The 13,597-nt window shown below is 38.3% G+C and overlaps 1 protein-coding gene across 2 annotated transcripts; it reads right to left on the bottom strand.

Annotated features, from left to right (window-relative positions):
- Window positions 1-592: 592 nt before the first annotated feature.
- Window positions 593-4,325, bottom strand: LOC144713894 (WRKY transcription factor 72B-like). Of its 2 annotated transcripts, XM_078588630.1 has the most exons (7): window positions 4,052-4,325; window positions 3,838-3,984; window positions 2,811-3,128; window positions 2,617-2,730; window positions 1,452-1,667; window positions 1,027-1,345; window positions 593-766 (listed from the first exon to the last, which is right to left on the bottom strand). In XM_078588630.1, exons 1-6 carry the CDS (start codon window positions 4,226-4,228, stop codon window positions 1,040-1,042), a joined length of 1,278 nt encoding a protein of 425 aa, XP_078444756.1. In that variant the 5' UTR covers window positions 4,229-4,325; the 3' UTR covers window positions 593-766; window positions 1,027-1,039. The 2 variants fall into 2 exon arrangements, with proteins under 2 accessions (XP_078444756.1, XP_078444755.1); XM_078588629.1 differs by lacking the exon at window positions 593-766 and having other exon boundaries at window positions 876-1,345; window positions 4,052-4,324.
- Between the last annotated feature and the right edge of the window lie 9,272 nt (window positions 4,326-13,597).

Raw genomic sequence — 13,597 nt, 5'->3', positions numbered from 1 at the left:
AATATTATCTTCATTGGTATGTGATATTCCCTTTACGAGGCAACGAGGAGTAGGACCTTGTTACCTACATCCAATGAAAAGTAACATTTTTGTCAATCCCTCTTCCCCCTATAATCTATGACCATAGGAAAGGGGTATCTTGCGCAAATTTGTTTGAAAAGGGATGCTATGTAGGATGCTACCTTTTGTTTTGTTAGAATGGGCCCACTCTAAGGGATTTTCCTTCTTAAATTATGTGTGATAGTACACATACTACTGCTGGTTACGGTTGTCATTGTATTTATCTGTGCAAAGCTGTGATTTCCTGTCTTCGTTGAAGAAAGGGTCAGAGGTCTCTCTTGTAACCTAAAAAGTGAAGACTTGCTGAGGTGGCTCATGGGCATTTTTTTTATTAGTCTTTGATACTCATCCTTTTTTATGTGATGCATTTAGGAGTATAACTATAGGTGCCATAAGAGGAATAATGCCACCTAGCTCTTTGGATCTACTCTGATGGCAATGAAATGGCTCCAATGATCTTGTGGCTCCCTCTATGGCTTAGGGACCTGGAAGCCCAGGTAAGCAGAGTGAAAACAAGAGCCCTAATATGCTCTTCTTTTATAAGGGAAGAAACATAATGCCCCTTAACGCATTAGCCTTAATGTGCAGTATGCTTTCGGAGGTCTAGTAAACAAGCTCAACATCCAACATTCTTTATTCATATGTCCAAACTCTGTTCTGAAAGTAGGTATCTCTCTCCAAGAAACCACCAAAAGGAACTCTCTCTCTGCAACAGGAACACTTTCAGTTATAAAAATATATTAGAATTAAGTACAATTAATATGAAGGGACTCTGTATTAATCAACCAAGTAAAAAAAAAATCGCATGTTAAAAGTTTCGTAAGTGATATCCCACTAAATTCAAAAGCTGGTTATAGCTGCTGAACTGGATGTAATTGCTTAGTGCCCTGAGAGAGAGAGAGAGAGAGAGAGAGAGAGAGAGAGAGAGAGAGCAAGTTGACTCTTTCCAACGCCTTAAAGACTTACATCATTTACTGCTTCAAGGTTGCTCTAACTCTCCATTGGCAGCACTGTCACCCTTGCCACCACGTTTGGGGGCAGGTATTACGGGATATCCCAATCTTATACCGTCCCTGTTCATGAAGAACGCGCCGCTGGGGGTCGGCATAAATCTCGGCTCCACCATCGTCCTTGAAGCTAACTGTACTGCACTGGAAGCCCACGGCGTACTTCTCCCATTCCAAGAGCTCGCAACTGGGTATGATATATTTGAAGAAGTAGACCGGCCAGCACTGTTCCCCGCCTGAGCTAGACAGCCACTCATGCCTACAGAAGTCGTCCCCGTCTAGTGACAGAAGTAAAATAATAAAATAAGTATCCAATTATAACTCAAATAACAAACTATCCCCCAAGAAGTAATCTTTAAAAATTTAAGGGGAGAGGGTGCTGACAAGAAAAGGCCTAGTGAAGGGCCCCGGAACGAGACTGCTGTGCAATGCAGCGCCTTGGACGGAAGATCCCAACATAATCCCATCGTTCAGGGTTGCCAAACCGGCGGTGGACGCGGCCGTGGAGGCCATTGCTGCTGCTCCTACTGGCAATGGATGGTTGTGTGTCCCCTCGTATGTTATTATCAGAATAGACATGTCCTCCCTGCACCTTTGCACCTGACAAACCAAGAGGAAGAAAAATCATGTTTGAACCGATGTTAGTTAAAGAAGTATTAACCGATGAAGTTAGTTAAAGAAGTATTAACCGATGAATCGATTAATCGACCCATTTTTCTTGTTATTTTTCCGGAAAGTCTGTACAATTTTTTGGAATGGAGACATCATTTAAAGCTTCAATAGTTTCACAGTGTATCATAAGAATTTTGACGTCACTATGTTGAGTTTCTCAGTAGTTTTTGTTACATTTAAAAGTTTACCTGAGATATGAATTTAACTCATGAAGACTCATGTTTCAGGAATGAAGCTAGTTAAAAAAATGTTAATCAACGTTTTATCTCGAAGTTGTACAGAAAACTGACAGATTTTTAATGTTAATTTAGTGGAAATTTTATGCACTTTAAAAAACGGAGACATCATTTAAAGCTTCAGCAGTCGCGCAGTGTATCAATATGTTGGGTTTCTTTGTAGTTTTTAGTCCATTTAAAATTTTGAAATGAAATAAAATTTAACTCTTGAATATCTTAAATTGGGTGTTTTCGAGTTTCCAGGATCCCGAGGAGTCTATACGTTGTTAATTTTAAAGAGGTTCGAATTCAAGAACACAGGTCAAACAGAGATCATCTTTGTTAATAATGGATGCCCGTTCAGCCCTAAAAAGATGAATCTTCTCTCTGACTTGGTAAAAATTATGAAACCATGTAGAAACTCTGGCACTCATTTATTTGCCACGATAATCTCAATGTCTCTCCCGAAGCTTTCAAATCTTATAATTTATAGTCGGACAGCATGAATGAAGTCCGTTTATTTTCAGAATAGGATAAATATTATTCGGTTGACTTTCAAAATGTCCATTTTTTCCTTCGTCCCAAAGCTTAGATATAAAAGGTTGTGTTGTTTCATCCATGAATGATAAATGCGGATGGGAAATGAGTTTGCTATATCTTACCTGCTTGCGAACTGGGCATCCCGGCGTCACAGTGCAACGGTAATAAGATCTGGGACAAGGGTTTCCTTTGGCAATCTTCTGACCGTACTTTCTCCACTGGCATCCGTCGTTCATCTGCCGATGTTTTGCGTTACCAAAAATCATATCAGCAAAACATATTACGTGTTTAATCCACTCTCAGCGTGAAAACTTACGTTAGCGCTCGAGCATTTTACTCTAACGGAAACCCTGGTTTTCCTGTCTTCAGCGTTGAAACTCCGACTTGGCACGCCAGCTAGCTCTCCGGAGCTCTGCCTTATTTGTAATGGAGGTAAGTTGACTTGTTCTTCCGCTTCCCGTTCTTTGTCATGGTTTCCCTCTTGTTCTTGATTCTCTATGTTAGGTATTTCTGATGCGATCGCCTGATAATGGGTTCCCAGAGATAGCCCTAGGTCATGGACTACTTCGCTGCCACTCTCATTATCTTCTTTGTTGGACAACAAACTGCCGAGAGAAAGACACACTCCGGGCGCCTAATAACATACAAAATAATCAAGGTTAATTTGGGACAAAAGATATTGAAACGCAAAGTTTTCTCTCGTCTGTCTGTCTGTCTCTCTCTCTCTGTCTCTGTCTCTGTCTCTATGTCTGTCTCTCTGTCTGTCTGTCTGTCTCTCTCTCTCTCTCTCTGTCTGTCTCTCTCTCTGTCTCTCTCTCTCTCTCTCTGTCTCTCTCTCTCTCTGTCTCTCTCTCTCTCTCTCTCTCTCTCTCTCTCTCTCTCTCTCTCTCTCTCTCTCTCTCTCTCTCTCTCTCTCTCTCTCTCTCTCTCTCTCTCTCTCTCTCTCTCTCTCTCTCTCTCTCTCTCTCTCTCTCTCTCTCTCTCTCTCTCTCTCTCTCTCTCTCTCTCTCTCTCTCTCTCTCTCTCTCTCTCTCTCTCTCTCTCTCTCTCTCTCTCTCTCTCTCTCTCTCTCTCTCTCTCTCTCTCTCTCTCTCTCTCTCTCTCTCTCTCTCTCTCTCTCTCTCTCTCTCTCTCTCTCTCTCTCTCTCTCTCTCTCTCTCTCTCTCTCTCTCTCTCTCTCTCTCTCTCTCTCTCTCTCTCTCTCTCTCTCTCTCCCTTCTCCTATCTCTCTTTTCTACTCTCTATCTCTCTCTCCTTGCGCGCGCACGCACCTCTTTCTATCAATATGCCAATGTACCTAACTTTTTAGATCTTGACGATTCCATAAAACAACGTAACAGCACCTGGGTCATTGGCGAATGATCTTGATGCTGTAAGCTGATGAACATAGTCTTCAGGTTGTTGTATTCCTTCATTGCCCTCTTCACGCTCTCCTTTAGGGTCCTGTTCTCTTCCTCCGTTCGAGCCAATTCCTCTTTCAGAATAACTAGCTGAAAACACGATAGAAGAATGTAAATGACTGCTAAAAGTTGCATATCAACCAAAGTCAAGATCAACCTCATTTTCTCTCCAGCGTCTTTCTTGATCTACCGGGTCCTCATCCATCGGCTTCTGATCTTTTCTTTCCCCCTCTTTTCCTTCCGCTCTCTCTTTATCATCTCCCTTCTTCTCTTCCCTATTCATAATCCCATGGAAAAGAGCAGGATGTACAGAGCTCTTCTCGACCTTGGTCATGGCGCAGCCTCCTTGACCCTATCTTCTACCCTTCTTCCTTCTATATGCTTCCTTCGCCGTGCAACTATTGCAAGATAAAAGCACGGATGGTTTGCAACGCCTGTCCTTTTGTTCTCCTCTAATCCTTGTCTTTTAGCCAAGGCTTAATTTTCAACGCTCTTCGGTCCTTGTCAATCGTTCCTCACACGCTTGGTAAACCTTCCTACATGTTGAACTCGGGCACCCACCAACTACGTCTTGAAACCTCTTGCCTTCCAAGTATTCAGATACCAGAGGAGGCGATGACTACTCATGGCTATTTTATATTTAATCCTATCTCTCCATCTTTAACTATTATTCTCCACGGACGTTGAAAAGTATGCAGAAATCGACTATTCCTCCAACTGGGTTGACTTCTGCCGATTTTCGTCAGGGGATCAGTAATGAGGTTGGAAAATTGCTGATTATGGATAAGAATTTCAACTTGGCGCTTGATCTGCACAAGGGCCGCTGCGGCGTTTCCCTTGTATATTGATTATTTTCTTGGATTTCCAACACTATTCATGACGCCCCATGCCGATTGAATTAATATTCGATTCAGACCGCAGGATGTATCCGAGTTTAGTAGTTATCGCCGATTTAAATTATTGCTTGATTTTGGAGGGTCGGCCTTTTTTGACACTATTTCCTTAGTATCCCGAGATCTGAAGGTGACATCTCTTTCTGCCCGCGGGCGTTGACCTCATTGATGGAGCAAAATCAAAGACGCGTGGATTGGGACGTACGCATCTGTATTGTCAAGCAGAGGACTTGCGGAAGTAAACTATCTTGATAACGAAACAAATGGAAGCAGTATAATAGTAGGAACTCAGTCGTAGGGTCAACATCCCACAAAAAGTTTCTTTTACTTCGGTTTAAATTAATGGGAGTTCGAGTCTGATTGGTCTCTTTCTTTCTGGCTGTTCCAGCTAATGGTCCATGAGATCTATTCATCCGCTTGGCTTCTGGGTTCTTCTAGACGGCTGGGCACGCGACTGACGTTTACGTGAGAGTAGAACTCATACGTACGGTTTATCAAAGTTATCATTCGTAGGATAAGAATGTATACACTTCGTATACGGATGAAGAAAAGACGCAGACTTCGAAAGGAAGATCTTAAATGGAAGGGCAGTTACAATGACGGATCTCGCAAGAAGGTGAACTGGGAAATGGGGATAATGAAGGTACGGTAAACCCTTTTTTCAACCGGCAAAGTGTTAGTTCAGGTTCCTGGTCGAAGCACCTGATCGAATCATATGTTATCACTTCTAAGATGTTCTACTTCCAATTGTAGGTAAAGCATGTGTGGCAGTTTCTTCCTCTTTCTCGTGTCAGGTCTGTCGAATTTCTATACTTCTACGGATCAATTATCAGCATAGATATGTTATTCATAACATAAAAATTAGGTCAATAAAAATGTAAATTTATACTTCATTTTTGCCACTTATTTTTAGGTTTGGATGTGCATTAATCACCAATCTCCATTTAAGGTTAGAATGAGAAAGTCCTAACATATGTTTTTCCTAAGTTTTATTTTATGTATTTATTGATCCTGAGAGTCATGCGATATCTATCTCATTTTCTTAGAGTTTTATTTAAAACATATGAGTTAGATTAATTAAATGGTAAACTGTGGACACAAATTGGAGAAAAACAAAACACGAACATAGGTCACGGCCAAAATCGTAAAAAGTGGCCAATAGACAGGGAGTTCATTCTTCAAGCCCATTTAATCCTTTTTTAAGAAGGAGAAAAAAAATAAAGTCAAGATCTATGGAACTGACTGGCAATTTGGATTAGGACGCTCTATTTTCAATTCTGGGAAGCAACCTAGATCTATGTTAGAAATTAAGTAATCCTAGGCCTCCAAACCCATGTTATTTGGGGTACCTCTATTGAAACTCTTCTCCCCTCACTTTGTATCACATATTGGAGGGTTTGCAGTCTCATGCATCAGATTTCCTTGATACATTTTTATATGAAACAGTGTAGAGAGAGGGTTCTAGTTTGAGAAAAAGCAATATTCAGCGCTTAGACGAAGTGACAATAGAATTTGTGTGGGAAAGAATTATAGGCTATCCATAGGAAAGGTAATGGGTAGCCTAGAAGAAAAACTTTCCAAAGTATCAAAACCATCATACTCATGTATCAAAAGTTACAACATTTTTTTCTACTACATGCCGCCACTCAAATTCGCTGTATGTCGTTGTACCTTTGTCCATGAACGCCACAGTTGGATTGTCATCCAAGGGCATTTGAATTTGTTGGCATTGACTTTATGTTCTAAAAAATCCCAAATAATTCTTAAATGTTTTATTAAAAATTTTACCAAGTATTAAAAAAACAAATACTTATTTTTTATTCAAAAAAATCTTTAACTCTCTTCTTCATTAATGAATTTTTGTTACACTATAATTTAACAAAATTTTAGTACATCATCACCTCCTCCTTCTGGATTCAACCCATACATTTTATTAAGTACAATTCTATAAGTATTATTTTGTAAAGTGGAACCTCTTAAAAGTATTTTTTTAATCCATCTTTCCTTTTATCAGTTATATTTGAGTGGGATGAATCAATCAACTGATGAGATTGAGAGAGAGAGAGAGAGAGAGAGAAAGAGAGAATGACACAGAGAGAGAGAGAGAGAGAGAGAGAACTTATGTGAAGGTGACGTAAGATGAAGAGCTAATGAAGTCCCTTAGTAACTGGGGTCCAAGCCCTTTTTTTTTCTCCCTAAGTTTGAAAAATGCAATCAACACTTGAACACCATTGGATTCAATCTTTTGGTGAGATACTTGTTTAGTTAATTGATATCAATGAAATAAAATTTATTCACCATTATTTTGAGGTCATGCTTAAAGTCAAGTCTGTGAATACATCCAATGATTAAGGTGAATTATGGTGATTTCATAATACATTCATCAGTAGACTTTCGACATGTGTTGACAATATTCCTATTCAAAAGATACAAACATGGACATCAAAACTTCTGCACATAATATCAATAGCTAATTCTAGTCATCGGATGAGTATCATTAATCCTATAGCCATTTGTGTGGAAATTAAAGATAGATGGTGGTTTCTTTAGGAATAGAATTCATTGAATATATTTGTAGTAATCCCTGAATGGTATAATACATAACTCGTTAATCAGGTTGTTTAAGTGGTCCTTAGACCTGATTCACCAAAAACATGTTGTGGGTAGAAATTTGTGCATTGACTGTAAAAAACAAAATTTATAATCATGGGATTCTAAAATGTTTTAGTTTGGATGTATAAACAAGGATATGAAGCTGATAGTGTAGTAAAGATGGGATCATTTACCCTAAGCATTGGAGGAGATTGACCCAAGGAAGAAGATGACTATAAGCTCTTTGTTTAGGTAGTATAAATATAGTTGAATGTATTTGATAACATGTGGATTATTCAGTTCACAAAATGGAATTTATATGTTTTCCTCCATCAAAAAATCATGGATGAATCATATCATACCTAAAATGATTAAATATCTTTTTAGACAAACATTCAGATTTTGTTGATTTAGTAGCATTTTAAAATATTTTTCGACGTGATATTGTAAAGACTTCCTTTGTGAATCAGAAGCTATTTTTCAATTTTTTTGATTTTATATTGAGAAAGATGTCATTTTTCTACTTTGGAATATCTATTTTATACATTTTTCTTTTCTTGGATTTTATATACAACTAATTTTCAATATATTCTGGTCTTAAGTTCGTCCCTGGTATGTGTTGGCATTCAATTTGAAAAAATGACAGCTAATCACAGTTTTTGATGATGGTTATCATACCTTATAATTATGAAAGTATTCCATAACATCCAATCCTTAACGGACACTTCATATTGTTTTAATTGGCAAAATGAGCTAGACCAACAGTAAAAAGAAGTGATTAAAATCACAATGGTTTATATGCTTGAAAACTCAAGGATTGTGGGCTGATCAAAGAAAGTGAGATTCTGAAATCCATAAAGATTGTCCTTGGTGTCCTGCGTGATTGAGCTGAGGTAACATATAACATCAGAATCTTACATGCACTTACAAATTGTCATGATGCTGTCAGAATGTAAGGACTTATGATAAGTATCCTCACCATGATTGTTAGCTTTTAGTCATATCAGTTATCACCTTTCACACCACCACGTAGGCATCATCTTACCATCGTCCTGCTTGCATGCATCGTTAAATCGTAACATACTACCTATTTATCCACATATCTTCCCACCTCTTTACCTCAACCATATCAGTATCTTCTATCTATTATAAATTATCTTACTTATCTGAATCTTATTAATAATTTTACAACTCCTTGTCTCACATTTTCCTTATCTCAATGTCTCTTATTTTGTATGTATATCCTCTCATCTGGTCAATCACTATTTAAATAATATTAAATCTTAAATTACTATTCCTATGGAGAGTATATCTATTCACCACCATCTATATTTATTTATTTATCTGAGTAAAGGTTTATATTTTTATTGATTAAACCCAAAAACACTAACCATGAATGAAAAACCGGATTTTGATTTTGTTAGTGTTCTTCTTAATGAATTCTATTAAGTGTCAATATTGACTAGAATTTTAATGTAAATGAATAATTATGTACAATAGAGAACAGAAGTTGAGAAAGGTTTCATAAACTAGTTGACATACTCCCTTTTATCTTATAGAGCACAAGGTGTAGCTTTTGTAACCCACTGCTTGGAAAAAAAACCTGTAAATTAGGTTACTTTTATATATCATAAATTAAATGAGTTTTTGAAATACTTATTTAATATTTTTTTCCAAATATGTTTATTAGACCGTTAGAGCTATAAACTGGAATGATGGATGGGCGAAGAAAGTCACATGTACAATAATTTTAGATGTAGGTAAACATACTCTAAGTTCAGAGACTCATATTAAATATACTTAATAGAGTATAAATGGGGAAGATCAGCCATTTTTAGGTGCCACCCTACCAGACTTAGGAACCATCTGCGTTCTTATTCTTTCTATTGCAAATCTAATTAGACTAGATCTAAAGGAGTTTCGCTCATATTTCAGTTACCATTGTTTTAAGGGAACAAATTGGATATCTAATGGTCCAAATGATAGAAAAATTCCGTACACAAGGTGATAAGATCATCAAAAGATTTGTGTTTTTATATATATGATTGTTTTCATTTTTGGTGCCTGAATTATTTTTTATTCTTAATCTAGTTTACAAAACCCAAAATTATTTGACTTTATTCACGCACAATATCTATATCTATCTGTTAAAAAAATATCACTCAGATGTAGTAGAAGACTTCTTTCCTCAGCAGATATCTCCCAATGCTTATAAGATTCAATTGAAGAAATATCAAATCAAGGAGAAACGCACTAGCTATTCTTCACCTTGAGCCATCATTTACTACATAGGAGGTTAATAGACCTATACTCCTACCCACAGGGGATCACTATCAAGCCATGGAGGGCTTAGGATTTAAATAAAAACTTACATGAAGGAAAAATTACAACTTATCTATATTTAATATTGATAATGTTTCATACAAGACTATATAAAACTTACGAACTTGATAGAAAAATTGACACCGGCCTCCAAAGAGAGAGAGAGAGAGAGAGAGAGAGAGAGAGAGAGAGCAATGGCAACAAAAATACAAAACTAACTTGGCCCATGATGCATCTATGGGATGCCAAACTAACTTGATGCCACCTATGTCAACTTAACCCCTTGTACAACCTGAGATTCTAGTTTTTTCCCCTACACCATAACCATCAAAGCCAGCTGCATCACTTGCCTCACCTATATTTGGTTCTTTGGGTTTAATTAGCTAATTGAACTCAAATTTTGTGTAGAAAAATGGGAAAAACCAATTCATACTTGATACATATAACCTAATATGGTCACATCACCTTGTGTGAAGCTTATTGCACTCTGAATTTTGTCCAAAATAATAGTTTTCCCCACCAGTTCACATGTCTCTCATCTAGATATATTTACACGACACGTGCAACGATGGCTAGTATCTTCTACCTCTTCAAATCTCCTGGAAGATGTTGTAGACATCCTCACCATCAAGTGGCACTATTCAAATGACTGATTTGAGAAGAAGAGAAGACAAATCAGAGGAGGAAAAATCTGGCTAGTAAGGTCGCCTGTAATTAATCGCCCCATTTATTTATTCTTTGTTTAGAACTTTTCTTAAAAGCCCACACAGTTTTATTATATCCAGTAACATCCATCAATATTTTTCAAGCCACCCTTTATAAAATATATGTATCAGTCTAGTTCTTAAATTTAATACCCAATAAAATTCATTTCTAACCTTATTAATTCACAATAATATCATACATATTAATTAGTTAACAATCAATCTAATACAATACATACCTTATGTTTCGAGTCAATGAGTTGCAAATGCATATATCTTTCTCAATAAATTTTATAGCCAATAAAATTTTCTTCCAACCTTATTAATTAATTATGATCTCATATATATTAATTAATATATGACCATTTAATGCAATCTATAGCTTACGTTTCCAGCCCATAGTGTTCAAAGCTATAGCTCCTTCTATAGAAGATAGAAACTAGTAAATAAACTGTCTCATTGAATTTTTATCAGCATTGGTTACTGTATATGTAAACTCCAACATTCACACAAGAATTTTGAATGACTTAGGGTAGGGTCAACTGTCAGAACATACTATGTCAGTCTAGTTAGTACTGATGGATAGTATAGATATGTGGAGAATGTCTTATCCAGTATCTTCACTACACTGGCCTCAAATTCAATGCATCTTAATAGTAAGATTGAACAATCTCCTCATCTTGACCATTCAATCACATTTTTGTAATTCTAGGTATATTTTGTATGACTAGTTTGAATCATGCGAGTAGGGAGTCATTCATCCCAGCCAAAGTATAACTATCCCGCCATAAGATGTCTTTGGTGCATTAGGTCTTAAGGCAACTTATTTAGGTATTCAAGGATTCATACATATCAATGCAATGAAGTATTTCCCTAAAAATAACACATCATTTGTCTTTAGCATCTCCATACTAATGGCCATAGGATCACACATGCTTATCATATAAGTTCGATTAGATACTATTATCCTTTTTTGATAGTTTATATCCATCTAGAGTATTGACGGAGCAAAAATGGGGTGTAAAATTGTTGTTGTTATTATTTTTTCTTCAATCAAATAAAAATTTATAATGTGTAATCTTAATAAAAAATGTATAGTTGTGAGTAAGGTCGTCTCCACAAGGACTGGCCTTTAGGGATGATTCGATAACTGAGTTGTTGTTATTAAGATATAATAGCAATAATACTACATATAGTAAGTATAAGAAGAGATAAGAAATTAGTAAGTGGAGGGGATATTAATTTAATAAGATAACTATAGAAGGGGGAATATCTTATATTATATGTATAGGTATTTTATAGGTACTAAGAATACTAAAAAAATAAGAGATCAGATATTATATTTAAGAATGATATTCATGTAGCTAGTAAAGAAGTACAAGAGATGTATAGAGTAGTAATATAATATTGATAGAGACAAGCTTATTAATAGTAGGTTTCATTCTAGGTGGAAGACATGGATAATAGTAATGATAACAAGTAAGATTTAAGAATAGGAACCTAATATAATAAGATGTGGGAGGTAGAAAGTTACTAAAAAGTAGTAGTTATTTTAATAAGAGGAAGGAAAGGAAGAGAGTAGAGTAGAAATTTATAGCTTGGAAGAGATTTAATTAATTATCTAAATTTCTTAAAACTACCTAAGTAGATAGATCTGGAGAAATAGTAAGAAAGAATAAGGAGGCAGTGGTAGTAATTAAGATATAATTATACTAATATAAAATCACCTATACTTATAGAATATTACTTATATAGGTGAAATATTTATTTTATCAATTTTTGGAGGCTTTTATATGTTTAAATTTTATATGTTCTTTTACACTCTATTTAGGGAATTAAGGAGTTGATTTAGTCGAACACCTTCAAGGTGTTTGACCAAAGTCCCAAAAGAGGGTCGAGATAAGAGGGAGATATATGATATTTAGATTTTTTAAGCATATATGTATTTTTATGTATGTTTTATAGAATGAAATCAGGGATAATAGGGTGTTTCTGTCGAACGCCTGTGAGCTGTTTGACAGAATGCCCGATTGAAGACGAAACAGGTTGTATTCATATTTTTGTTTTTTTGTATGCTTGATAAAGTCAAACTTATATAAATTGAGCAAATAATCATCGAACACGCGAGGAGTTTGATGAAATGACACAGCGAGTCCGCGGTACCAAATTCTCAGAAAAATTAGGATCTATCCATATTCATCAAGAGATATGTATAAAAATAAATGTATAGGCAGAGACTTCCCAGATTTCTACAGCTGCGCGTAGTCGCCGACTACTCCAAACCCTGCTCTGGGTGCATCGTCCTTCAGGTAAGTATGTCCAACTCCCTCTTATTCTTTCACTCTCGCTGCGTTCTTCCTTTATGATGTAGGACGAACATCGTCAACGTCCTACGGCGGGAGTGCGGGTCCGTTCGTCCTTCTCGGGGATGATCATCTTGGACGGTACGTCCCGCTCTAGGTGGGATGTCCCGGAAAAGTCCTGCGCGGGGGGACTCAATTTGTTGAAGGGCCAAATGGTGTCTCTATCTCCACGTAGTCGGCGCTCCACAGATAGTCGTCGAGGCGTTGGTGGGCCCGACTACCTGTGGGCGGGGCTGTTCAGCCGGCAGGATGACGAGGACAGCGGCGAACTGTGTGGCAGTCTACGAAGACTAGCAGCGTTGTGCGGTGAACGGCGGCGGCGGCGGCGGCGGCGGCGGCAGCGAGCGACCGCAGCGGCGGCAACAGTGAGCGGTGGCAGCAAACAGCGAGCAGCGGCATCGGCGGCGAGCGGCGGCGGCAGCGGCGATCAGCGGCGGTGGCATTAGCGGCGCCATTAGCGGCGGCGATCAGCGGCTGCGGCGGTGAGCGGCGGCAGCGGCGGCATGGCTAGCGGCGGAGGCAACAGCGAGCGGCGTCGGCGGCGGCGGTGGTGCAGCGGCGGCGGCGGCGGCGAGCGCGGCGGCGGCAACAGTGAGCGGCGGCGTCGGCGGCGGCAACGCCGAGTGGCAGCGGCAGTGGTCATTCAGCGGCGGCGGCGGAGATGGCGGCAGCGACAGCCAGGGACAGTGGCGGCCAGAGATGGGCCACTGTAATGGGCCGCATTCAGGATGATAGGCCTCAGATTTGGGCCAGATTGGGCCACCGGGATTGGCGGCGGCCCATTAAATTAGGCCCATTAATGGGCTTAGGGCTGAGTGGCATCCCACGA

This window comes from Wolffia australiana, chromosome 16, assembly GCF_029677425.1.
Source record: "Wolffia australiana isolate 7733 chromosome 16, ASM2967742v1".
Lineage (NCBI taxonomy): Eukaryota > Viridiplantae > Streptophyta > Magnoliopsida > Alismatales > Araceae > Wolffia > Wolffia australiana.
Note: the sequence above shows the minus strand (reverse complement) of the source record. Positions and strands in the feature narration are given on the sequence as shown.

Coding starts and splice junctions, on each gene's coding strand:
- LOC144713894 (XM_078588630.1), bottom strand. CDS start 4,228: ATGACCAAGGTCGAGAAGAGCTCTGTACATCCTGCTCTTTTCCATGGG. Junction 3,129..3,837: donor ATCATTCGCCAATGACCCAG/GTGCTGTTACGT, acceptor GTATGTTATTAG/GCGCCCGGAGTGTGTCTTTC. Junction 1,346..1,451: donor CCTTCACTAGGCCTTTTCTT/GTCAGCACCCTC, acceptor TTCTGTCACTAG/ACGGGGACGACTTCTGTAGG.